Here is a 27486-nt window from a genome sequence, read left to right as displayed (position 1 = left end):
ATTTATCAAGATACCGCCAAGAGTTTGTAACACATTATAAACCAGAATTCCGATATTTGTGCCAGAGGATTCTTCGTTATCATTTCTGTTCCTGCTAGGCATAGAGATGTTTAGCTGGACCATTCCAGCTCTCATTACTGCCTGTAATCTCTGAGTGCATTAGCTTAACCCATTGCACATGTTTGCTCTTGATTTTCCAACAAATCTGCACAGCTGCTAGTGACTTGTTTTTATCCATTTTTGTGTGAACCATTCACGTACTTCTGCTGAGATATGATGCATTTTCATTTAAATACAAGAAGTATTTTATTCTGCTTAATAAGCTTTCAGTTTTTAATCAAATGTGATGACATGGGAGAGGAAGTCTCTCAGCTCCAAAATTCTCTGCTAATTTGCATACTCATACTAGAATATCGCTCACCAACATGTAATCATCAATCAAATTTGAATTTTTACAAGGATTTTTTATTTCTTTTTCAGGAAATTATTGTATCTCAGGACAGAGGCAACATAGACAAGTACTAAGTTGTGTTCATGTCTACCTGGTGTTAAGATTGATCAGAGAGAACCACAGAAATGACAAGAAATTGGCTGCAGATCCTATTGAGATGAGCAGCCTGAAAAATTATTGGGTGGCGGGTGGGGGGGAAAGGTGGCAAAGTGGCCAACCGCAGACTTACAAGTCCCTTCTCCCGCTGACCCCAAAATGCAAACAATTTTTCCAATTACTTCCTGGACCCCACACATCAATGGCATCATGAAGAAAGCACGTCAGCATCTCTACTTCCTCAGGAGTTTGCAGAAGTTTGGTACACATCATAAACCCTGGCAAATTTCGACAGAGGTGTGGTGGAAAGTGTGCTGACCGGCAGCATCACGGTCTGGTACGGGGACATCAATACCCCGAGCGTAAAACCCTGCAAAAGGTAGTGGACACAGCCCAGGACATCATAGGCAAAACTCTCTACACCACTGAGAACATCTACAGAGACCGCTGCCTTCGAAGAGCAGCAGCAATCATCAAGGATCCGCACCACCCAGCACCCGCTCTGTTCTCACTGCTGCCATCAGGAAAGAGGTGTAGGTGCCACAAGACTCGCACCACCCAGCACAAGCTCTGTTCTCGCTGCTGACATCAGGAAAGAGATGTAGGTGCCACAAGACTCGCATCACCAGGTTCAGGAACAGCTACTACCCCTCCACCATCAGACTCCTCAACGACAAACTCAATCAGGGACTGTTTAAGGACTCTTACTTTTGCACTTTATTAATTTTTTCCTTCTCTGTATTGCACAGTTTGTTCATATTTCTTTAGTTGCGTAGTTTTTAACTGCACTGCCAATTAGTGGTAATTCTACATTGCCAGCAGGAAAAAGAATCTCAGGGTTGTATGTGATGTCATGTATATACTCTGACAATAAATCTGAAATCACTTACATTTTAAGGTGTTAATTTCTCTCAACCTACTCTGGAAACTCCTTTACATCGAGAAATGCTGCCCTTTTAAAACAAAAATCGAACCAATCACTTAAAAATCAAGTTAAAATAATTTTGTCAAAGTGCAGGTCAATTGGAATTCATTTGAAGGTGAATGGGACCAAGATCACTGTGCAACAAACCACTGTTCTCAAATGAACAAAAGTCAGAGAGGCTTTGCAAAAAGGTCAGGGTCAGCCAAGCCACCGCTCAGGTGGTGATTGTAAAGGGATCTCCCCAACATCATCTTTGGACTCCAAGAACAGCTCAGCTAGAATTAATTTGTTCTGTCACTCACTGAAAAGGGGGAAAAAAATGCAGATGGTGGAAATTTGAATGAAAAACAGGAAATCCTGGAAGTATCCAGCAGGTCAGATAATGTTTCCTAAGAGAAAAACAGTCAAGGATATTGACCATCCATGAAGTATTCCAGCATTTTCAGCTTTAATTCAGATTTGCAGCATTTGCAAAATCAGCACTTAAAAGTCCTTCTGGCTGAACTTCAAAAGTTAGAGACATGTTATGACCCTATTAATCCACTGAGCACTGTTTCCTTAAACCCTCAGCAGATGAACTAGAGAAAAACTGGATTCCAGCAACTGACCACATTTGACAAGACATCACCCAAAATGGAACTGCCATCTGAAAATACAAAAGCTGGGTAAAATCCCTATTTTGGTCCAATATGAACAAGACATTGTTGTTGGAATTATTATTAAGTGAGGCTCTGGACTTCTTAACCATTGCCCATCTGCAACCAATTCAAGTGCAGTTGGGCAGAAGCAAGAATGCATGCTGCCTGTCTACATTGATGGTACAAGATGATACAAGTCAAAAGGGGACAGGAGACAGAGAAAGCTGTGGGCCAGCAGCTCAGTGGAATATATGGTGCAAGTAGCCTTTTTATGGCAAACAAAGTTGGTAATCTTTACAAGGTACATTAGATTCTTGCAGCTGGGAAGACCATTCAGCCCAACGTACCCATGATGCTTTTTTTTGAAAGAGCCACTGTATTATTCCATTGTCCCCATCCCTTCCAAAACCCGACAAATTAACCCTCTTCAAATACCATTCAAAAGACCCTCTGGAACCTATTATGTGGGTTATTCCAAATTGTAACAACCTTCAGTGGAGGAAGCATTCCTTTCATTTCTCTTTTTTTTTTACAATCAATTGCCATAAATCTACTAACGGAGCTACATTCCAAGGGGAACAGCCCCTTTCTTCTTGCTCAATCAAAGCGCCTTTTAATTTTGAACACCTCTATTGGTTCCCCTATAATTAACGCTCCATGCTTAATCCCAGCTCCCATATTGTTCTGGAAAATCTTCTCTGTATGCTGCAGAGGCGAGACATCCTTTTTGAAGTGTGATGGGCAGTGCAGCACTCAATACCTTTGATTAGTAACAGGATCACTATTTAGAAAACCAAGTATTGTATGCCCCTTCATAACCACATAATCAACTTGTCCTGGTGCCTTCAAAAATCTGAACATGCTCATCTAAGGCTCTCTATCCATGCACCTGGTAAAACATTACAATTTAGAATTTACTTGCTCCAAATGCTGCTTCACAGAAAACATATCACTGTGCACCAAACTGCAGTGACCACTCTTTGCCTCCTGCTGTTTATTATTTGGTAAAGTTTAACAGTATTCACAAACTATTTTGTATATATTAAACAAAGAATGAAGTGATGTAAATAGCAACGTCCTGGGGCCCCTTGTGCATATACCATTCCAGTCAGAGTCAGAAAAAAACCCCATTTAACACCACTCTCTGCCAATTTCTTACAAGTGAGCTCTGCATGCTGTAATATTTATTACTGTTTTTCACATCAGACTGCAATGTTGCTTTGTCACATTCGGCAATGAATGCAACCCAAATCAGCTCTTTAATACTGCACTATATTCATTATGAAAATATTTTAAAATCATCCAGTATTTGGATCACGTAGAGGAGCTATGGGAAAGGGAGAGACGGCTGTACTGGACATCAGTAGAAATCGGACACCACTGGAATCATAAACACATGTGCCATTGGTTTTCAACCCTTATCTGTTTCAGCATTCTCCTGACTTTTCAGTGAGCATTAATCTGCGTTGCAGCAACAGGCTAGCTCTTCCCATCAACGCTACCCATGAGAAACTGCTCGCCTTGGGGCAGCTTGGCGGCCCCGAGTCTTCATGGGTGAATGGACTCTTCAGATCTATTCATTCCCGCTCTGAATAGATAATGGGAGACAACAGTGGAGACTCACCAGAGAGCCTCTCCCATTGTGCGCTCCCCCTCATCATCATTCATATCTGAGCTGTAACAAAGGAACAAAAAGGAAAATTACTGGGGTAACTGCAGTTCAAACCCAAGAAGGAGGCAAGCACTGGCAAAGATCTGCACATACTTTGATTCATTTTTCAAGCCACAGCAAGAGGCATTAAAGCATAGCAACTTCCTTTAACAATACTGGTGTACAGAGGAGAAAGAAGGCCATCTACAATTCCCTGACTAAACTCAAAATCCAAAGCCTATATACAAAGAATTAAATGCCTCCAATCCTTGCACAGTCCAGGCTGGCATGAGAAGGAAAACCACTACCTTCTCCCATCCAACCTGAACCTGCTTCTTTGCACAAGTTTCACACCAACTGGAAGCTTTGGTTCACATTCCGAGTTAATTTGTGTTAACGTAACCAAGAGTTCAACAGCACCAGGGTTAATTGAGAAACTATTTTTCAAGCGCACACTGAGTAACCCAAAATACAAGATATCTTTTATTACTAACAAAAATACCATGAATTGCTATGGCAACTGCCTGTAAAAGGAGCCATGCAGAACTTAACAAGCACATCATGAAATGAAAGCATTGAAATACTGCCTAGTTTGCAATGATGAAGGAGCATTAAAGACATTTAACAAGTGTGTTCCAATTTATGGGTCAAAATTAATTAGTATATTTATCCCATGCACACTCAGTGAGCTTATTCAACTCTAAAAGCAGACATTAACTGTAGATGAATAAACAATTTAATCTCTGACAAAGTGACCTGATTTTATATGGCAAGGTATCAACAAAAACAATTAAAATTTTAAAAAATCATAAATGTCTATTGTATGGTGTGTCGATTGGGTCATTACACTAATAATAAATTCCGTGGGATAACTTCTGCCATTGATTTTGCGAAGTTTTAACTTGTTTTGCAGATGCATAACAAGGAGTATTAACAATGCATTTGTGCAAAGCAGGATCCTTGTCAGATGCTGAATACAAATAAAGCTATGGAGTTTACTTAAAGTTAAGCGCACCACACTTTCATTGTTTAAGTTTACTGGGTTTCTCAGCATAACTTAAAGCTGAAGGCTCCAATTATTGACTTCCATTGGTATCACCTAAATACACAGCAGGAGGGGGTCAAGTGTCAAGCCACTGAATAAACGAATTCAGCAACTGGTCAAAACTGACCCACAGCTCTGAGTCTCAGCGATGAGTGAAATTAAGTTGTGAGAAATTTCTGTTCCTCGAGTCCCCACCCTGTGCTTTCCCCGTCTGGACACATTAGACATCTATTTAAAGAGGTCATGCTTCAGCACCCGAGAGCCTTGTTCCAATTTGTGCTGGGGTGGTGGCGGGGGCGGTGCGGAGGTGTATATTCATAATATTTACACAGAGAAGAAATATGAAACTTGCTCCTGAAAAAGTTGTTAAATTCGTGTCTCTAAAGAAAATAACAATTCCAATCAAAAATCAATCGATTGTAGTTAAGTAATTAAGGCTTTTGCATCCACGAGGATGATCAGAGTTATGACGTGGATAAGCCATGGTCGGTCAACCTGCACTTACCATCCTTGCAGCCCTATTTCCCACCTGTTTGACTGCTTCCCCTGCTGACTGCCCCCATGGCTGGCACACCAACAGTCTCTGTAAATAATTGGTGTCAATAACTGGAGCTTGATCCGTAACATGCACTTGGGTGTATGGTTATAGATCAGTGGTTCTCAACTTTTTGTTCATCCTCAGACATCTTAAGTACTCTTGATTTCCACAGACCATCTATAATAAATCTAAAGACTGAGAGGGGGAGGGGGATGTTGATGAATTCAAGCCCCTTCCAAACCACAAACCAGGGTTTTATTTTTGATTTGGTGAGAAGAATATTTGAGAATTACTTGGTACTTTAATAAATTTTCTGAAAATTTCCCAATCCTCACATTGCTCCTTCTGGCATAAAATATGAGCTTTTCCTCTGATCTTTATCTCATTATGATCTTTGACTCAACTTTCCTGTTGTTTTTTTGGGAGCATTAAGGGGTTATTTTTAAAGTTTATTTGTCATAAAATACCAAGTATTTTCTGTGAACAGACTAACATTCTTACAGCCATTTAAAGAGCACAATTTATGGGGTGTAGGATTACACAATGAAAGGAAGGATCAATTGGCATCAAACAAGGGGTGTGTGATAGCACTGTTATGGGGTTCATTCAGGAGCCTGATGGTGGCAGGGAACAAACTGCCTTTAAGGCTGATGGAGCATGCTTTCACACTTTTCAGCATTCTCCCCAATAGGGGGAGAAAGAAGAGAGGGATTGATAGGTCTTAGTATGTTGGCTGTCTTTCCCAGGAAGTGGGAGACATACAAGAATTGATGGAGGAGGGGAAAGTTTGCATTACATTTTGAACTCCATTCACTGCTTTCTGTAGCTTCTTCTGATCTTGAGCTCCTATACTACACTGTGATGCATCCAACAGGTGTTTTTTGATCGTGCACCTGTGGAAGTCGTTGAGGGCCAAGGGAGACATGCCAAACTCAGAAAGTAGAGGAGATGATGCACTTTCTTGATTGTCCCAGGTCAGATCATTAGAGATATTTATTCAAAAGAGCTTGAAGTAATCTACTGTTTGAACTTCATTATTATGTATTCTGCCCCATCTCCTGAAGACAATGACCATACCCTTGTATGTTGCTACCTCTCATAAGGTCTCATATTTTAGTTTGATTTGTTTAGCATCAAGACCCTTCAAAGGGACTAATAAAATGACATGAAATTATATCATTCTTCCCTAAAAGACCTTCATCTAATTAATTTTCAATGAACTTCTTTTCATTATACAATATTAGATTTAAAAATCCTCCTCCCATTGGGTCCCCAACATACTCAGCTCAAAAAATGTTCTTAAATAGCATACAAGTTCAGGCTCCACATTGTACCGCTCATTTGGCTTACTCAGACCTGATAAAGTTTTAATTATCCTATGATTATTGCAGCACCCTTATTATGTACAGTTCTAATTTCCTGATTTATACTCTACTCCACATTGCCACAGCTTGGGATACCACAGGCAAATCTCACCAATGTTATCAGCCCTATGCTACCTAACTCCAGCCAAACCGATTATATTTCTAGCTATTCTGAGCCGTGCTCATCCTCTCTACTGTCTTTGTCACACCCTGAATTATCAGGGCTTCCTCCACTTTCTCAAATACCCTGGAATTTTAAATTCCCAATCCTGGCCACTTTGCAACCTCACCAATCATAGCAACATTAAACCAATTGCAGCTGTAATGAATATTCTTCTGTCATTGCAAACTCAGCATGATGTTCTCAATTGTCAGTGTCAACTCTATTCCATGTTTCGATCTTGTTTACATTGCCGCAAAATTCCATTTATGTCTATTTGCTACTATATTCAAAGTCTAACTTGAGCTTGTAATTTTGTTGTCCATAATGAGTTATCAATACATTTGACTGACTTGCAGATATTATAACCAAATGAAATGAATTTCTTTAACGACTAATTAAAAGCAAATTGTGCAAGGAACCTCTTCTTAACAGCTCTCATTCCTCCACCTAAGCAATAACAGAATGAGTTTCATTCATCAAGAGTTATGCAAAGGTATAAAATAAAATTGTCAACCGTACCAATCTCACCCACCTTTCTGGAAGGGAAAAAAAAAGCACCCAGTAATTTACAGGGTCAGCTCAGTTGCTGACAGAGCAGCCTGGTTATCCTCAACACCATAATAGAACTAACAAATTACTGGCAACACAAATCATCAGTAAAATCAGAGTGTACACATTTCCTGAAGTCAAAGATCTCAGCACCAGCATCAAAAGAATGTCTTGGATGCCATGAATGAAGTCAGAGCCTTTGCTGTCAGAAAAGAAAAAGGAAAATAAATGGCCAATTACAATTGCAGTCACTGTTCTAGATATTTTGAGCTTGAATTTTTCACTTTTTATTATTGATTCTGTTTGGGGTGGGGTTTTTTGTCATTACATTTTTTGGGGAAAGATTGAATAACTTTGCTTATTTAAACAAACTTTTGATTTCGATCATAAACTTTAACTAAGTTGGTAACATCACTGAAAATACTGTCATTCATTATTGTCGATGCAGTTACCATTCGAGGAATTTACCCATCTTTGTTATGACAATTGCGATTGGTCAGTAATCCATGCAGAATATCTGCATTTTGTAAGACAGACTTTAAGGCAAAATGCATTGTTGACATTGCCAACTTGGCTTTGTTGATGTCATTAAAAAAAAAATCACTGCATTTTTGGCTATTTTCACTTACAAGTGAAATAGCCAAACATTGGCTATTTATTAGAATATGTACACAACAATGGAGAAAGAGGGCATTGGGGAGATTTAAAAAAAAATCATGTTTAGATAATCTTTTATGGTTATTTAATGCTATTATACCAAACTTATGAGATCATTTATACACAGAAAGCTGTAATGGCTATTATTAGCATTCTGGGACAGAGCGATGAAATGTACCAAACCTTCAAGAATTCTCATTTGCACGGCATGTGAGTTATTTAAAAAACTCTCAGCACTTTTAGCATCTTGTCTAATAGTTCCATGATTCAGTTGGCTTGAACTGTATGCAACTGCCTTAAAGCATGAATGCACTCTACAGATCTCATGCAAGCAGTGGCTCTTTCAATCGCAAAACAAAACTGCTGTGTTAAACCATACAATTTCATCCTCATTTGTAGAGGAAAACCCTATTAATCAGTAAAGCATCAAATGCAAAAGGGACCAAGAAATAAAGTGTTGTTTTGAAGCCTTTCTTGGCTATTTATGGCAATATTCCTTTAATTTTCCTAGTCGATTTAAGCATTTTTTTAAAAAAAGGTTTTCCACCAAATTAAGCCATTTGATCGAGTAACAGACTATCACAACACATGAGACAAAGTCCTTGCCTCTCAGTACAAGGTGACAATATTAGTTAATAACTTCAGCCCAACACAGATATTTATATTTAATTCAAATACAGAAGCAATCAATGACAGTACTTAAGGAAAAAAATAGATCTCACCAGCCTGCTTTCCCAATTAATGAGATCATGATCTTCTACCTCAACCCCACATCCCTGAAAGGTCCCCATATCTCAATTTCTGTAATATGCAGGTCTTCCCATTTTGATTTTAATTGCAATTGAAGATTGAGCCTCATTCAGGGAGAGAATTCAGATTCAGATTTATTGTCAGACCAGCATCTATGAGGGGGCATGCAGTGGGTACATCATTCCCAGGCCCAGGGTCCAAAAGGGGGCCTGGGATTCTTCGGCAAATCAGTGGGGAAAATTCGGGCAAACCTGGGGAGACGGAGACCAGAATGATTCAGATGTCCATTTCCCCGGCTCTGCCCAATCTCACTTTCCCACACATAAGCAGCCCACTCCCCGGATCCTGGCCCAACTGGCAGGCATATGCGCGGTGGTTCTGGAATGTTAGCGCAGCTAATGTGCAGGTGCCTACTACTGGAACAAACAGCAGCAGCCACAGCATTTCAGTCCTTGACTCATCGTCGATTGGAGTAGTGCTATGTCTGTGTGGCAGCAGAGCGGACTTTGAAGGTAGGCCAGAATAGAAGGGAATGGAGGAGGACCAGAATAGGGGGAAGGGGGAGAGGGGGTGGGGGTTTAAGCCAGTGGCGTACCATAGCCAGGTTCTGAGGTCAGGGGCAGGGGAGTGAGATCTCATGCAGGAAGCGCCATGCGGCGAGCGCTGTCGGGGGGGGGGGGATTCAGGTGGTGGCGGATGCTGTCCCATCGGCACAATTCCCAAACCCTGACCAGCACGGCTTCCAGACCTCAAATGCAGAAAATGCACCGAGCCCTCCATTTCACTCTTCAATCACCTTCTATACCATTTTTGGCCTTACAGGCTACCACTCATGGCATAAAAGGGAAGGGGCCCCAAAAGAAACTTTGTACCTCTGAGGAAATTCCTTTCAGATGCCCTATGTCAGAGTACATACATGACCTCACATATAACCCCGAGATTCCTTTTTCTTGCTGGTGCAGCAGAATTACCATTAATTGGTAGTGCAAAAAAAAACCTGTACACAGTATAAACATGTAAACAAATAAAGAACTGTAAACAGATAACAAATGTAAACAAACTGACTGTGCAATATAGAGAGAAAAAAAAATCAGTAAAGAGCACGTCTTTAAATGAGTCTTTGATTGAGTGTGTCATTAAGAAGTCTGATGGTAGAGGGGTAGCAGCTGTTCCTGAACCTGGTGGTGAGAGTTTTGTGACACCTATACCTCTTTCTTGATGTTGGCAGCGAGAACACAGTGTGTTCTGGGTGGTGAGGGTCTTTGATGATTGCTGCTGCTCTCTGACAGCAGCACTCCCTGTAGATACACTCAATAGTGGGGAGGGTTTTGCCTGTGATGTCCTAGGCTATGTCCACTACCTTTTGGAGGGCTTTATGCTCAGAGGTATTGGTGTCCCCATACTAGACCCTGATGCAACCGGTCAGCATGCTTTCCACCTCACAGCTGCAGAAATTTGCCAGAGTTTCTGGTATCATACCAAACCTCCATAAACTCTTGAGGAAGTAGAGGTGGTGATGTGCTTTCTTCCTGATGCCATTGGTGTGTTGGGTCCAGAAAAGATTCTCTGAGATAATGACTCCCAAGAATTTAAATTTGCACACCTTTTCCACATCTGATTCCCCCAATGATCATTGGATTGTACATCTCTGGCTTTCTTTTCCTGAAGTCAACAATCAGCTTCTTATTTTGGTGACATTGAGTGCAAGGCTGTTGTTGGTGCACCATTCAGCCGAGATTTCAATCTCCATCCTGTGTGCTGACTCTTCCCCTTCCTTTATACAACCCACTACTGTGGTATCATCCGCAAATTTGTAGGTGGTGTTATTGTCGTACTGAGCTACACAGTCTTAGGTGTGAATTGAGTAGAGCAGGGGGCTGAAAACACAGACCTGTGGTGCTCCGGTACTGATGGAGATTGTGGAGTTCTTACCAATCTTCACTGATTGTGGTCTGGAGGTGAGGAAATCTATGATCTAAGTGCACAGTGGGGTGTTAACTCCAAGGTCTTGGAGTTTGCTGATCAGTTTTGAGGGGATGACTGTGTTAAATGCCAAACTGTAATCAATAAAGAACATCCTGATGTATGCATCTTTGCTGTTCAGCTGTTCCAGGGCTTTGAGTAGAGCCAGTGAGATGGTGTCTACCGCAAACCTGGTACTATGATAGATGAACTGGAATGTATCCATGTCACCGCTCAGACAGCAGCTGATATGCTTCAACACCAGCCTTTCATAACACTTCATCTGTTGTTGATGTAAGTGCTACTGGTTGATTGTCTTTAAGGCAGGTTACTACACTCTTCTATGATTGACAGCTGTTTGAAACAGGAGGGTACAACATTCTGCTGGAATGAGATATCTGTGAATACCTTGGTAAATTGGTCACCACAGGTTTTTTAATACTCTGCCAGATACTCCGTCTGGCTGGATGCTTTCCTCGGATTCACTCTCCTGAAGGCAGCACGTTCGTCATCCTCAGATACAGACAGGATGGGATCATCAGGGGATGTGGGTGTGCGGAGAGGTTGTTCTTCACTGACAGTGTCTTCAAATCGGTGTAGAAGACATTGAGTTCTTCTGGGAGAGAAGCTTTGCCATCTGCTACTTTACCAGATTTGATTTTGTAACAGGTTATGGCATTTTCAGCCCTGCCACAGCTGTCGGGTGTCTCTTGTTTCTATTTTCATCCTGAATCTCCACTGCACCTGGGAGATGACTTCTCAGCGGTCATACCCGCTCCTTGTGTAGAGTTCAGTATCTCCGGACTTAAATGCCTGTGATCTGACTCTCAGCAGGTTCCGCATTTCATTGTTCATCCAGGGCTTCTGATTGGGGAAAACCCGGAATGATTTGGTGGGGACACATTCATCCACAGCTATTATGATAAAGTGTGTGAAAGCCTCGGTATACTCGTTCGGATTCTCAGCTGAGTCCTTGAACACCGCCCAATCTGCTGACTCGAGGAAGTCCTGAAACTGTTCTTCATTTTCCTGTGATCACCTTCTAGCTGTCCTGATCTCCGTAGCCTCTCATTTTAGGGTCTGTCTGTATGTATGAAGGCAGAAGGAGCACAGTCAGGTGATCAGACTTGCCAAAATGCGGCCTTGGGAAAGAACGGTAGGCCCTCCTTATCTTGGTGTATCAGTGATTGAGTGTGCATGGTACAGCATGTTACATGTTACATGCTGGTGGTAGATGGGCAGGGTTTTCCTGACACAGGCCTGATTAAAGTTGCCAACTAAGATTTGTAGTGCATTGGGCTGGGCCGTCTCTTCTTGTTTACTGACTACATCATGCAGCTCTGCAAGTGCCTACTTGTTATCAGCATCGGGAGGGATATAAACTCCCATGAGAATCACTGATGAGAACTCTCAGGGTAGATAGAAGGGTCTGCATTTAATCAATATTTGCTCTAAGGCAGTAGAGCAGGAGGTCGACATAACTCTAGTGTCTGTGCACCACCTAATATTAATGAAAAAGCACACACCACCACCTCTCCCTTTCCAGAATTCGAGTTCTGACCCAGTCTATGAATGGCAAAACCATCTGGTTGGATAGCAGTGTCTGGTGTGTTCTCTGTTAGCCAGGTCTCGGTGCAACAAACAAACGAGATTTGTCTGATAAAGTAGCCTTGCTCTCAGGTTGTCAATTTTATTCTCCAAAGACTGGACATTTGCCAGTAATATGGATGGTAGGGGAGGTCTCAGACCCCTGCGCTTCAGCCTTGTTTGGGTTCCGGCCCTCACTCCACGTTGCTGGCCTTGACCTTGGTGGTGGCTTGGCCCTTTAAGGGCTCTGCCTTGCAGCCGTTCTGTTTCTGACTCAGCTGTTACCAATTACAACCAGGTTAATTTATCTTGTTAATCAAATTATTTTTTAACCTGAACCGTCTTTCCCACAAAAGATCACTCCTGAAACATCTGTAGTTTACTAAAAATACAGTCAATCCTTTACTTCATTGAATTGAAAGCTGTCAGAGAAGCAAGCAACATCATAAATACAGCCCATGGATGACAAGATTTGTTTCAGTCAATCCTCAATGACACTGCAAGCCAGTATGGATTTTACCTATTGTTCATTTTTTGTGTGTGTGTGTGCGGTCCACATTGTGCATTAGTTGCAATACAGTGCATTCAATTTAACAGGACAGATAGCACAGAATATTTCTTGGAGACTCAAATCATTACTCTCATTACATGGGGGAACTTGCACAATTTATCTTTACCAAAGCCAATCAAAAATGTCCACAATTGGGAAGCTGCAGAGTCCAAAAAAAAATCACTTGAATTTCTACTCCATTGCAACGTGATAAATCAAGGTCCACTAGCAATTGAAGATTTCCACAAATCAATCTTTTTCTGTGAACATTACACAGGCCCATGAAACCTTTCAACTTACAATAAGAAATACCTTCAACAAATAAAAAGCAAATGTTATAATTTTAACATCCTGAATGCTACAAGTTTGGAGGATTTTTCATTGTCCAGCATCATAATCTGAAACCTAGTAATTGCCAAGTGTGGCTAAGGCAATCTTTCGCACAGTCATTGTAGATGCGGTTTAGTCTGTTGTCATTGGCTCCTAATCTCCAAATAATCTATAACTTGGCTCTGAGACAAGCTTTCCAGGACATCCTTAGTTTGGAAAATGTGCAGATTAAGTATAGAGAGTTAAATGGCATCTGCTATGTTGCTGTTTGATTCAGTTCTTTGCAGGGACTAGGCCAAAGTAAGCGTGTGCTTGCATGTGTGAAACCACATTGTTGAAGTATAGCAAGTGCAAACATATTAATAACAGAATAAATAATATTGTTATTTATACATCATGTTGGTATTCTGCAGTGAACAGAAATGTAAGCAAACCACTAAAATGGGTTATAATTAAATTATTTTAGCTGAGAAACATTTTTTTTTAAAAACACAGCTGCTGAGTTCTGAGAAATTATTCCCAAATTCCCAGAATGCAATCTGCGTGAAAAGTTTGGAACAGAAATGGAGTAACTCATTCCTGTTCCAAAATTTTACTTGCGTCATCCCTAGATATTGTTGTCTGCCTGCAGTCTAAAGTGAACTGCAGGCAATCCGCATCAATGGGCTAATAAATATGATGTAATGGGTGATGGTGACCTAGATCCGGCCTACGCAAGTACCTCATGTCAGGTACTTAGACTAAACACATGGCAATATCTATATACAGGTCATTCTGTGTGAACAGCCACTCCAGAATGCAAGAGTGAAAAATGATGAAAGAAAATTATATTTATATGTAAAAAACCGAAGTGAGAAGCATTTTATTTGAAATGAATGCAGTGAATACCATCAAACTTCAGAAAATAAACACATGCAAGGTAATGGGACAGAGGGTGTTGGGATGGGGAGAAATCACATAGTATATTTTTTAAGAAAATTGGAGCTTTTTCAGAATACTCTCATCTGTTGCATTCTGTGCATGTAGTTCACATTGATACAGCTTGAGAAGTGAGCAAAAGATTACTTTTGACGAGCTCCTATTAGTTAAGGCTGTGGTAACTGCACTAAGCTACTAGATAAACATCCAGGAATCTGGATTACTGATTTGGTGAGATGAGTTCATGTCCCATCACACAACTTGGGAAATTAATATTCAGGCAAAAAAAACTGGAATAAAAGCCAGTCTCAGTGATGCCAGTTATAAATCTGTGAGTCACAGCACGGTTAGCATAGCAGTTAGAACAATACTGTTATGGCACCAGCAACTGGGACCAAGATTCAAATCCCATGCTGTCTGTAAGGAGTTTGCAAACTCTCCCCACGTCTGCGTAAGTTTCCTCCCATTGTTCAAAAAGTACTGGGGCGGGTGGCGGGTGTAGGCAATTGAGCAGCACAGGCTCATGGGCTGATAGGGCCTGGATGTCTAAATTTAAAAAATAATAAATTTTAAAACAAAAATTTAAAATCTTTAGGGAAAGGAATCTGTCATCTTTACTTGATCTGGCCTATACGTGACCTCAGACTGACTTTTGATTGCCCTCATAAATGGGTGACAAAGCACTTAGCCAAGGAAAGAAACTGGTTTACAGTTGGAAGGAGTGCTAGAACCAGCTTGGGACCCATGGCCTGAAGGGTAAAAGAGAACTGGGTTTGGCTCCTGCACTCTGTTACCTCTTGTGCAAAGGTTCAACAGGATTTATGTTCAATTGTGACAAACATCCTAGTCATTTTCCAGTTCTTGAAGATCCCCATTTATGCAAAGTGGTGTGGCTTGGTTTCGAGAGGTTCTGCAGGATATCCAGTACCATTGAAACTGAACCTCACCACAGTACAGGTCTCCTGCAGAACATGGGAAAAACTGGCTTATCATAAACTGAAGACTCAAATCCTTATTGCAAACTTCACCAGCACAAATTGTGCAATGTTAGAATGATTCCTATAATGTGAAGTGGTATCTCCATCAGCTCAAAGGCAGAACGCAGAGAGTTCTAATCTTGCTCCAGAGATAGACTTAAAACACTAGTTGGAATTTCTGTGCAGTACTGAGGAGTGATACACTCTTTGAGGTGGCTTATTTTGGATGAGCAGATAATTCAAAAAGTGCCACCCATGCACTCGCAGAGGTGAAAGAGTCCCTGAGATAACTTCTCCCTTGTATCCTGGACAATGCCAATCCTTCGACCACCTTGTCTTCCAAGACAAATTAATTGGTTATTATCTGCAGGATCTCACAGTGACTAATGGTTGAGGTGCTTCCAGCATTTCAACAATAACAGCAATGTTTTTTTTTAATCTTCACTGGTCGAGTCCACCTTGCGATCCCTTGTATTCCTGAAACCCTGATATCAATGCAGGTCTATATAAAACACACATATGATCATTACAGCAAGACATTCCCGAGTATTATGTTCTCACAGATGAAAATCTATGAGAATATGTAATCAGGAACTTTAATTTGCAACAGACAAATGCAAACAAATTTATCTTGCTGGGATCTGTTCATCTGACCAGCACTGGTCAAAGCCTACAACTTTAAGGGGAGAGTGCATTGCAAGTCGAGCAGGTATTGGCTGCTATCAAGGGTGGGAAACAATGAAGAACCACATTATTACAAGAGTAAAGAAACACCACAGGTTTTCATGCAGTGCCACAGAGGTTTTGATGGAGATGGTAACGTGGCATCTCACTTGCGCAGATAAAAGGAGAAAGCCAATGTCAGATATTCAGTACTGAGGACCTACATGTACTGCTACAAGAAGTTCAGTGACCTCATACAAGTGATTAAGGTCAGAAGATAGGAAATTTGAACATCTTACCCAGCCAAATGGACTTCTAGCCTCAGATGCTGTTCAATCTACCGGAGCTTCTTTATTGGCTTACAGACATTTCCATCAATCTTAGATTGTGCTAAATACTGATGTGCTCCACCATACTCTCAGCAGAACTCTGCCGTGAACTTCAGATCTAAACCCTACATGCTGCCAACTCTTCGGCCTTAATTAATCACTTCGCTCAAACACTTGGCATGACACAATCCTGTATGCTTTGCAGGGCATGATAGAAAACAACCAGAGGAAGTAGGAACAAACAACTGGATAGAAGAGTGGGGGTTGTGTCTGGTCCCCTATGCAGGTAACAGTACAGTCTATAACCACTACCATTGACCATAAGACCAATGGAAAAAGTATGGCCAAAAGTCAGATTGAAAACACTGATGTCAGGATCCACACACCAATCCTCATTTTCACATTCCGTCAGGCTCATTCAATATCTTTTCCCATTTATAGTCCATTAACCATGAAAACAAGAATTTCTTAATTACCCACAAAACAATATTTACCCTTGGGTATTTCTCACTCCAAGAACCAGAGAATTGTAATCTGTTCAGGAAACAAATGACATCAAGGAGATAGTGAGATGAAGAAGACTGTTTCTTCACTTCATTTACAAGATGTGGCTCTCAGAGAAAAGACCATCACCCATTATCCATTCTCTGTTGCTCATTTTCTTGACATTGCAGTCATTCTGGTGAAGATACAACCAGCATGCTGTTGGGATCAAATGTAAACCAGAAGGAACAGTAAATCAAGCTATCATATAGCCAGAAGGATTTTCAGTTGGTACTGTCCCCATACCTCTTCCCTCTCAAAAGGACCAAAGTCATTGGTTGGGGGTAACACTTTTATGGGCATGTGCTGCATTTTAAAACATCTTTTCCTAAACTTACTATAACATGGAAGAAAGGCATTCAGTCCATTAGGTCCATGCTAGTACCCAGCAGAGTAATCACATTTCACTTCATACTTCCCTGTAACCCCATAATCAATTCTTGCTCAAAGAATAACCAGGAAAAGACATTACATGTTGGTTGCTTTAATTGTAATTGTCTTGAAATCCATTCTTCTTCATTAAGACTCTCTGTTAGAGTCTTAAATTAATTATATAAACGGCATAGAATATTAAAAGCAAATAATATTGGCTGGTAAATGCTTGAGTGAACTTTAGTAATTGGAAGACAGATGATTTACTTGGTCCAACATACTTCCTGTTTTATTTCTACCAGATTCATGAAGTTGAAAATCCAAGGCATATTTGCTGGTAGACTAAAATAATTCTAATAAAAACAAAAATAACCCCTAAATGCTTCTGCTTTTGCACATGACAGGGCAAATTGAATGATTAGCATAGCCAGAAAAGGATTCATAAAATGACATACTTGGGATTCTTATTAATTTACCATCACTGTCAAGAATATCATATGTACTTGCTTCCTTTTTATTTCACCAGGCACAAATATTTCACTTTCTCTCGACAGATTTTTAGGAGGAAATCACCTTTTGCTAAAATGTACAGAAAATAATTGCTCTCTTCCTACCAGGTAATCAGGCACAAATCAAATGAGGCCAAGTAAACATTTGCACATAACAAAATAAGTAGACAAGACTTCAATTCAACATCCAGTGAAATGATAATGATAAAAGAGTTTATTGCTGTATACAACTGTACATTTTCGCTTGACAGATTTTAGGGAGGCAATCATATCTTGCTAAAATTATGGCCAGATCAACAGGCATTTGTCAGGTTTTAATGGGCTTAAAACTAATGTGTTATTAGTTAGAGTAGCGGTTAACACAATGCTGTTACAGCGCCAGCGACCTAGGATCGAATCCCGAACTGTCTATAAAGAGTTTCTACGTTCTCCGTGTCTGCATTGGTTTCCTCTGAGTGCTCTGGCTTCCTCCCACCCTTCTTTTCTTTTTAAAATATTTTTATTGAGTTTAATTAAAAAAATGCACACATATAAATCCAATACAAAGGTGGAATATAAGAAAAGACAGATAATTTGTATATTTCAAATGAAACCTTGATCATACACAGTAGGAATTGTGTGCACCCTTCCCAATCAACATATTAAAAAAAAACAAGTAAAGGAAAAAGACCTCCCCCCCCATTAATCAAACCCCTCTCTCTAAACAAGGCAAATTTGCATATCTAATATACATAGAAAATGAAAGAGGACATTCGGAAACCAGACTACACTGTTCAAGAGCATCCAAACACCCTAATTCTTTAAATTAGGGTAATACTCCTCCCACCCTTCCAGAGCATATGGGAGATGTAGGTAAACTGGGGTATTTGGGCAGGTCGTGGGGTGGAAAGGCCCTATTACTGTGCTGTATGTCTAAATTTAAAATGTATTCTAGCACAACGATACTTTGAACTAAATGGCTGAATAGGTAAAATGGCAGTTTGGCTTGGTTTAGATTACAATGGGCAACGAAGGTTTTCAAAAAGTTTGCTTCCTGAAATAAAATTGGGAATTATGATAGACAACTTCAAGCTGAACACAACAATAATTTCAGATTTGCTGTATCACACTGGAATTTAGAGAAACATTAAATTAACTTTTATTAAATTTAGCATGTTTAATCATATAATGACGCTGAGTTATTTGAACTGACCTAAAAATGTTTTGCCGGTGATTTTCATTTATACTCAGCATCTGATGACTCTCATGTCAGTGTCCAACAGTAGTTGGCCAGCAATGATGGATTCCAGTTTGCTCTGGCACCACTTTTCCATGGTTGCAATGTCCTGGTGAAATTTTTCACCATGCTTGGCTCTGACTGCACCAAGATCAGCAGGGAAGTCTTCCAAGTGCGAATGCAGAAAATGAATTTTCAATGACATGTTGCACTTCCTGGATTTGTATGACTGAAGTAGACCAAATATGACAGGAAATCACATTATTTGAACAAATTTGGGAACCGTACATGGAACACAACAGAGAGGGCCTACCGTGGACCTCCACCCCCTAAAATGATAAGAAGACAAAATGACTTGATCCAGTGTGTAAAAATAGATGACAGATTTTTCTTGTTTATTTTTCATTGTGTAATGACATTGTTTAATGCTTTTATTGTATTGTATATGTTGAATGTTTAATGGGTTTGGAGGGGGGTGGGAAGGGGGGAGGGAAGGTAGGGGGGGAAAAAGGGGAGAAAATGCCACTGTGTATATTTAAGAGGGAAATGTTTGTATGTATTTTGATTGATATGGTTCATAGAGCGAAAAAAAAAAAATTAAATTAAAAAAGACAGAAAATCACAAAAATAGGTTATATCTAAATAGCTGTACACGATGGGAACATTTTAAAGTGATTTTGTTTTGTGATCAGCAGCCCAAAATCCATGAAATACACCCAAAAGTGTTCAGAAAGCAAAATCTCATTGTCCAGTCTTATTCCAACAATGAGAATATTTGGGTTTCATGTCACAGTCCAGATTACAAGAACTGCAAAAATGAGGAAGTACTGCATCATCTGAAGGTCATGATTTGTTACACTAATCAAGGACTGCTCTAACACCATCAAAGGGCTATCTGCTCTATTGTAATGCCACTTTTTTCAAGCACAATGGTAACTATAAATATATAATATCTATATTTTGTTTTTATTGCATTTTGAAAAATTTAATTTAATGTATACCATTGTAGGTTTTTAAATTAGGTATTTGTTTGGCAGCAGCATGAATTTCTGTGCCTATGTACATTGTATATGACAATAAAAATCGGATGGGATGTTTAGCGTAGCAGTAAGTGCAATGCTGTTACAGCGTCAGCGATCAGGACTGGGGTATCAATCCTGTGCTGTCTGTAAGGAGATGTACATTCTCCCCGTGTCTGCGTGGGCTTCCTCCGGGTACTCCTGTTTCCCCTCACCCTTCAAAAAAAATTTGTACCAGGGGTTGTAGGTCAATTGGGCGACAGGGGCTCATGGCTGTGCTGCATGTCTTTAAAAAAATGATAATTTCACTGGATGTTAAACTGAAGTCTCCTCTATTTGTTTAGTTATGTGTACATGATTACTTGGCCCCATTTGATGAAGAGCAAAATCTTCCTCAATCTTCTGGTCAACATTGCTCCCTTACCTGCCAGCACCCAAATAGATCGTCATGCCAATCAATATGCTGTTTACAGAATCCTGTTTTGTACAAAGCCACTCTCATGCATGCTTACACAACAAAACCCTACTTCGTTAAAAAAATCTTGCCCGCTGTCAGCCCTTATGATCCTTATGATGTAGTAGGTTTTAACCTATATCCATATGGTCTTTCTTTTTAGACCTCACTCCTCAAATCTGTTTTGAAAACTGAAAACCAGAGGAAGGGTCACTGGCCCAAATTAGTGTCTGGTTTCTCTTTCCACAACTGTTGTTTAACTGGATGAGATCTTCCAGCAAATCTGTTTTATTTCAAATTCCAGCCCCTGGAATATTATTTGTTTTTTTCTAAGATACATTGGCTTAGGCTTCTTTTTTTTTTTAAACACATATCCCACCATTTGTGCACAAAAGTGGTGGCACCTCCCTATTTAACTACGAGGAACTAGGGCTTCTAAATAGAGTCCAGTAAGGAATTCCTCATTACGTACAATAAGACCAAATGCAGGAAGTGCTTCCTTTTTATTTCATTGAAAGTAAATGGCCATGAAGGATCATGTCTTAGATCATTTCAAATAATGTATTCAAAAATTAAAAATAAAAAAAATATATATATTACACACATATATTTGCTGTAAATCTGAAATAAAAACAGAAGATTCTGGAAACACTCAGCAGGTCAAACAACATCTGTACAAAGATAAACAGATTTAACATTTCAGGTCAAAGAACGTTCATCAGAACTCGTGAAGCCAGACCAGCTGAGTGTTTCCAGCAGTTTCTAGGTTTAAATATATATGCTTTGAGATGTTTTTGCTGATTCTGATATTGTTTTAATAATTTTTGAATACTTCTTTTTTTAAAAAACTTTATTTAAAACTTCTAAAAACAACAACCAACACCTCTCCCTCCCCTCCCTCCCTCAGCCAGCCCCCGCAAGGGGAGCCAAAAGAAAAACATAAAACATATAAAACATTTTAAGATATTTCTTAACCCATATAGTCCTAATTTTTGAATATTTCTAATGCAAGAAACATTCAGATGTTTGACAATTTTTGACAGCTCATACACGAGTCTTAGTTCAGCCAATCCATCGAGGATAGTAGTGCTCAGTGATTTTTTTTTGTGGGGGGGGGGGTTGTGCCATTTACTCACAATCCCTCTCCAAGTGCCAGCGAGAGACAGGGCAAGTCCAGACTTTAATCCAAATCCAAAATGTTGCAGAAGGTTCTTTTGGATCCAAAATGTAGTCTCCTGCTAGAGGTCCCTCCCCAGGTAATTTAGAATGCTGTTCACAATCAGCAGGCAATGCAAATATTAGATGTGCAAATATAAATCCCCTCTCTCGATCTAGATATGTTGACCACCTCTCAAAATTTTGGAAGATTGAGGCCCACACATTGCAGGGGTGATGAGGGATATTTTCTGTCATCACCTTGCGTCAGGGGTGTGCCATGGGACCCCTGCAGTGCTCTGACCAGATTAATCTGGTTAAAATTCCCAGCACTTTCATGGATGAGAATTAAAAAGACCACAGACAAATTATGAACAAATGCAAATTACAACTTTCCACTAGCGACATCATTGTCAATCAGGGACTGATTGACGGCAATTGAAGTGTAATTTATCAACTTAACAGCTAATGGGGCAATAAAATTTCAAAATAACATTTTTACACTAGTGTGGGATATACTGCTGTTGCAATAAATGAGTTATTTGCACTCCACAGCATCAGATGCTCCAAATGAAAATGGAACAAGCACCATTTAGAAATTTAGACTGAACTCAGGCAGACTGTTGGTCATTCTGCTGAATTTTAAGCCAATTCCATGTTAATGTTGATTCTCCAATCCTATCAACCTCCACATCCCTTTTCCTTACCTCATCTTTCAATCATTCATCTCATTGATACTTCCATCTCCGATCCGATTTTATGCAACACCTTTCCAAAGAGTGACAAATATTAACCTGGCAGCCACACAAATGAAGGGAGCCAAGTTAGAAAGAATAAATCAAGATAGAAGAAAATGGATTGAAATGCTGACAGTTCAACGAAGAGCAATAATATGATTGACAGTATCGTTGTTCATTTCACACTTCCTGCCACAAAAAAATATGATGGTTGCTAGCCGTCTTCACCTTCACCCTCGCTCCCAACCTGGTTCAATCTGCCTTTTTCTTGTCTTCCTGGTGCCACCTATCGCCCTTCTGTCTCTGCCTCTCAACTTCATCCCTCTCCCTCCCTATAGAAGTAAGGGTCTTTCTAGTTTAGATTGGTGTTGAAAATACACCAGATACATTAACACATTAATTAATTACCAGTTCCCAAGATATTAATACACAAATACAACTTGGTTAATGCTTATGCTGGGACAGTTGCAAATAACTAAGGACAGTGAGGGAGGGCCTAGGATGTGTGTTGCCTGGAAACAACAGCCAAGCTGAAATTCCATTAGCCCTGATCAAGGTCACCGAGAGGTTCTGGAATTTGTGTGGTCTGGTAACAACAACCAACAGGCTGGTTTCTCTCTGGATCATATGATTTAAGGAATTTGGGATTCAAAACTAAAACTACCTTAGAGGAGGGGGACACATCTGTGAGATTAGTCCACAATATGATGCATCACTGCATAACTTATTGCTTGCTGCTGAGGTGACCGTTTAGAGATTTAGTTAACGTCAGGTAGCTTTGGAAAATTTAAACCCATGCATTTGTATGTTCGGGGAGCTCCTCAATTCTTTACAGAGGTGACGGACTTCCCATAGGCCTATGTATCAAATAAAAGAAATTGGCTAAAGTCCTTCATTCTTCAGGAAAGTAAACTGCTGATGGGGAGCTCACCCCAAAAACTGGATTGAGGATTCACACTGATCCTCAGCATCCACAGATCCATCTGTCCATCATCCTTCACCCCTCTTTGGTCACCAGTCATCTACTAATCTATATCCCATCCCTCCCCTTTCTTGTCTTTATACCAGCTATCTTTCCTTTCCACCCTCAGTCCTGATGCAGGGTCTCAACCTAAAATGTCATTTCCACCCACCCACCCCACACCATACACATGCTGCTTGACATATCAAGTTCCTCAAACAGATGGTTAAATAAATCAATGCTGCATTACCCCACTGGACGTCAGGAAATATGACATTTTCAGTTAATATTAGTTGAATGGTTTATGGTCACATGCACTGAGATACAGTGAAAAGCTGCTTTGTGTACTATCCAGGCAAGTCAACCACTACAAAGCACAGCTAGTATTGCAAGAATAAAAATGTCATGTTGCAATTCAACATTCCTTCAAACTTGTGTTTAATAACTGCAAACGCAGTTTAGAGCAGAAAAATAACAATAAAACAAAAACCTTGGAAAACTAATTCAATAGGAACAAATCAACTATTAATCCATTTTCTCCTTCATCAACACCCCAACAAAGTTTGAAAAAAATATATAAGCATAAATGTCTCCAGAAATTGCTGATTTATTGAAAGCATAAATATGGAATGCAGCTCAGAATATTGCATCTCTCAATGGAAGGTTTCCTTATTATTCAACAAATTACTGATATTACCAGACAGTTTAGCATGACCATCCACATTCTACAACAAGGAAGACCCTTCAGATACTGAACCTGCCTGGAATCAGTCAATGTTGTCTACTCTAGAAGTATATCCACTCATTATTTTAATGAAATCCAGTTTTGTTTTGAAGGCATAAATTATTAACCAGTAATCAATATATCTATCTACTGGTGTTAACATCTTTACACCAAAACTTCCAATCACCATTTTTGTCCAATCAAATCCCTTGAAACCTTTTGAAAATTATTCTGTTTGTCGCAGCATAATATTCTGGTATTTGATGAAAAAATGAACAAATATCTTGGACGAATGATATTTTAGAACACCTGCCAATCATCAGTACACTGGATAGATCACTGACCAACTTTTGCTAAGAATCTCACAGCCTCCAACAGTCTTATGCAGGTACACATCGCAGGGTAGTTATTAAAAATCACTTTGTTTATTTTTATGATATTTTGTGAGACTTTATGGCAGCAACTGAACATTGCCCAATAGACAATGTTTGAGAACAGAGTTGCTTTCAAATAGATCAGACAATTTCACCCTGAGAAAGAGGGAGAGTTTTGGCAGGGGTGTTCCAAACATCTACAGTAATTGCATGCATACTGCACAATTATGCTGTGTGCTCCAGGCAACAGTAACCGTAGAGAGAATTTGCTGTTGAAGTGCAGAATGATGAAAGACTTGCTCATATTCTACAATGCAACACAGTGAGTATTTAAATTTGCAAACATTCTTGAGGATATCATTAATGGCAGAAATCTACAACGTGCTATGTTATTTTGCATGTGAAATACATATTCAATATTATGGGGGTCAATTGGGTTGGCAAAAGATTGAATTGTCACTTCAGGCAACACAAGAATAATGAGCCAGATGAGCTTGATCTGGCTTCCTTCCCACCCTCCCTCCATTATTTTCTCAGCTGTAATTATTTTTGTGGTCCTGAAGTTTTGATTAAAATAGAGGTTTTGCTGTTGCAGGCATTCTGTAATGGCGAGAGGTTCACGAGTGATGTCTCTGGCTTGGGTGGTGGGTTCCAAAGGTTCCTTCTGAAAAGGCCTTGAAACCACCTTTAAATGTCGTTGATCAGAGGTTTTTAAAAATAATTCAAAAAGGATTCAAATTGAGACATTACAGGAGTTTGGGTTACGGAAATGTGCCTTCAGAATTCACAATTCACTACTCAAAAAAATATGAGATACTGATTACAATTTGTTCTCACGGAATTTGCACAGAAAAATAGTAAATAAACAAACTTTTCTTTCAACTTGCATTTCAGATGATGTGGCTTCCCATTATAGAAAATTGCATGCACACAACCCCCTCCCACAATGTGGGGCTGCATGCAATTATTTTTGTGAAAAACGATGCATTTACATCCAAAATACTTTTCTTCATAAAAAAAATTAAAAGCATTAATGTTAAGAAAGAAAAAAAAATTTACTTGCACCTAGTTTTTAAAAAAATTGTCCGTAAGGATGGGATTTCTCTGGAGAGAGACACAGGAGATTCACCAGGATGTTCTCTGGAATGGAGGACTAGTTATGAGGAGAGATTGGATAGGCTAGGCTGGTTTCCCCCAAACTGAATGAGGCTGGTTTAATCTGACAGAAGTGTACAAGATTATGAAAGTCATGGTAGGGTAGAGAAGCAAAATCTTTTATTCGCCCCATGGCAACCAAATGAAAGAGGCCATAGACCTTTTCAATGGGCATATCAAAATTAAAGATATGAGAACGTTCACTAGCCTGGTTCATTTTAAACATTTGTACCACTGTGGCTTTGCATTCTAAAAATACCCTGCAGTACAAATGCAATTCATTATAGAGTTCACTAGGTTAGCTGTATTCCTTCCTTCTAACTCGATCCCCAGTTCAAAAAGGAGAGCCAAATCTTCACCGTCACCAAGAATACATCTGGAAACACTTGAAACTGCCACTTTCACTTGATGGGAGATGAAATGCTATTTAGTGAAATTACTTCTTGGGACAGAACATTGTCTTTTTGAGCAAGTAAATAGAAAGAGTAAGAATTGCTTAAGATAGGGTGTTACCCAGTCCACCAGGTAAGGTTGCTCAGGTTGTTCACTATCCGTGGCCTCACTGTAAACACATTTTCTTAGCGCAGTGATGCCATATGTAAAGACAGAAGGGGCTTTTATCTAAGGGCTTCCCTTTAATTCAGCACACAAACAGCAATAAAAAAAATCTTTAAAAAAAAAAGAAATTAATTAGCACAAATGGTATGGGAGCAGGGAGAACATTTAGATGGTAGCCTGCAGGGCTTTCATTATGGAAATATTTTATTCACTGAACTTATTCTTTGGCCCTGTGTTGTACAACTTAACAGGCCTTCTGGGCAGGCTATTAGTGTGTGATTGTACTTACTGAATGATCCTTTAGAAAATGGGGCATTTCAATGTTCATACCAAATCAGCTGGCATTTACCATCTTTCAGATGATCCATAAATGGAACCCATGGCAGTATCGGGTGTGGATCTCCTGAAAGTAGCTGATACATCAGGAGAAATGGTATAAACATTTCTCCACAATCAGAGGTGCTGGAAAAAATGTTCTATTTTTGAAGGTCACTGGTTGATTGTGATGGCAGTCAAATCACAGGGTTGCTATGCTTCAACAAAAATATGCTTTGTAGCTTCTCACTGAGTTTTGATTCAAACTAGAAAGCACATAGATTGCATGGTGGTTAGAAGCTGGGGAAGAGAGAGAATAGATTAATCATCAGATGAGTGATATTGGTTCCGAACAATATCTAGATCTCTACTCCCATTAAGCATCAATCCATATACAGAGGAGTGGCATCAGTTGCCACATCTTTCCCCGTGTACTAGGGTTTGAAGTGCTTGTGCTCCTCCCTGCACACCATGGCCTGATCATTGTCTACAGAATTCTCAGGAGCAAAGAAAAACTGCTGCATCATAACTCCAGTGGCCTGGGTTCAACTCCAACCTCTGGTGTGTCTACGTTAGCATATTCTTCCTATCAGTGCATGGGTTTGCCCCAAATGCTTGGATTTCTTCCTGCATTCCAAAAACTGATTGGTCACTTGTAATTGGTAAATTGTTCCTAGTGTAGTGAGCGGTAGCACCTAGAGAATAGGTCACAGTGAAACTTGGCGGAGGAGTAGGATCTTTGAGCTGTCCACGATTCAATGAGCTGAAACAGCCCCTCCAAATCAAATGTGGTAATGTCACATTAGGTCCTTTTAGCTTCTTCCATTTGCCTTGATAAGGATCCCTTTGCAGGTGGCAATACTCTCCCTGTTCCCCCCACACTTGCTGCCAGCACCTTTGTGCATTTCCATTGTTTGCAAAATTGTGGTCCAGCTTTGGTGCTCATATTCAGACACAAACATGAAGAGGTCGGAGACAACATTTCAAGGATTTCTGCTTCCAAAGTTAGCCTTAAAGCTTGATTTAAAAAAAATGCTCCTTTTCATGTAGGAACTTGTAGGATTCAACCACACACTCCCAGTTCCAAGTCATGACTTCATCTGTCTACATCTGTGACAGAGGCCAATGCTGTCATAAGGGAGAGTACCAATCACCAGATGCCATGGCTGATGTTTAACCAAACCAGTTGCTCAAGAGGACAGAGGAATCAATGAAATGCAGGAAGACAGCCTGGATAATACCTACTAACTT

At 39.9% G+C, this 27486-nt stretch overlaps 1 protein-coding gene across 3 annotated transcripts in view; it reads right to left on the bottom strand.

Moving 5' to 3' along the window:
* Positions 1 to 27486, bottom strand: part of LOC138738849 (proteolipid protein DM gamma) — a 157933-nt gene that overhangs the window by 66902 nt on the left and 63545 nt on the right. Inside the window, exon 2 of one of the 3 annotated variants that reach the window (XM_069889948.1) lies at positions 3735 to 3785. The exons of the other annotated variants lie outside the window; for them this stretch is intronic. Coding sequence (XP_069746049.1) covers positions 3735 to 3774 — 40 coding nt within the window. The 5' untranslated portion in view covers positions 3775 to 3785. The remainder of the gene's footprint in view (positions 1 to 3734; positions 3786 to 27486) is intronic. 3 annotated transcript variants of the gene reach the window in all.

This window comes from Narcine bancroftii, chromosome 7 (genome assembly GCF_036971445.1).
Source record: "Narcine bancroftii isolate sNarBan1 chromosome 7, sNarBan1.hap1, whole genome shotgun sequence".
In the NCBI taxonomy this organism is placed as follows: domain Eukaryota; kingdom Metazoa; phylum Chordata; class Chondrichthyes; order Torpediniformes; family Narcinidae; genus Narcine; species Narcine bancroftii.
The sequence above is the reverse complement of the archived record's forward strand: the minus strand, read 5'-3'. Positions and strand labels throughout refer to the sequence as shown.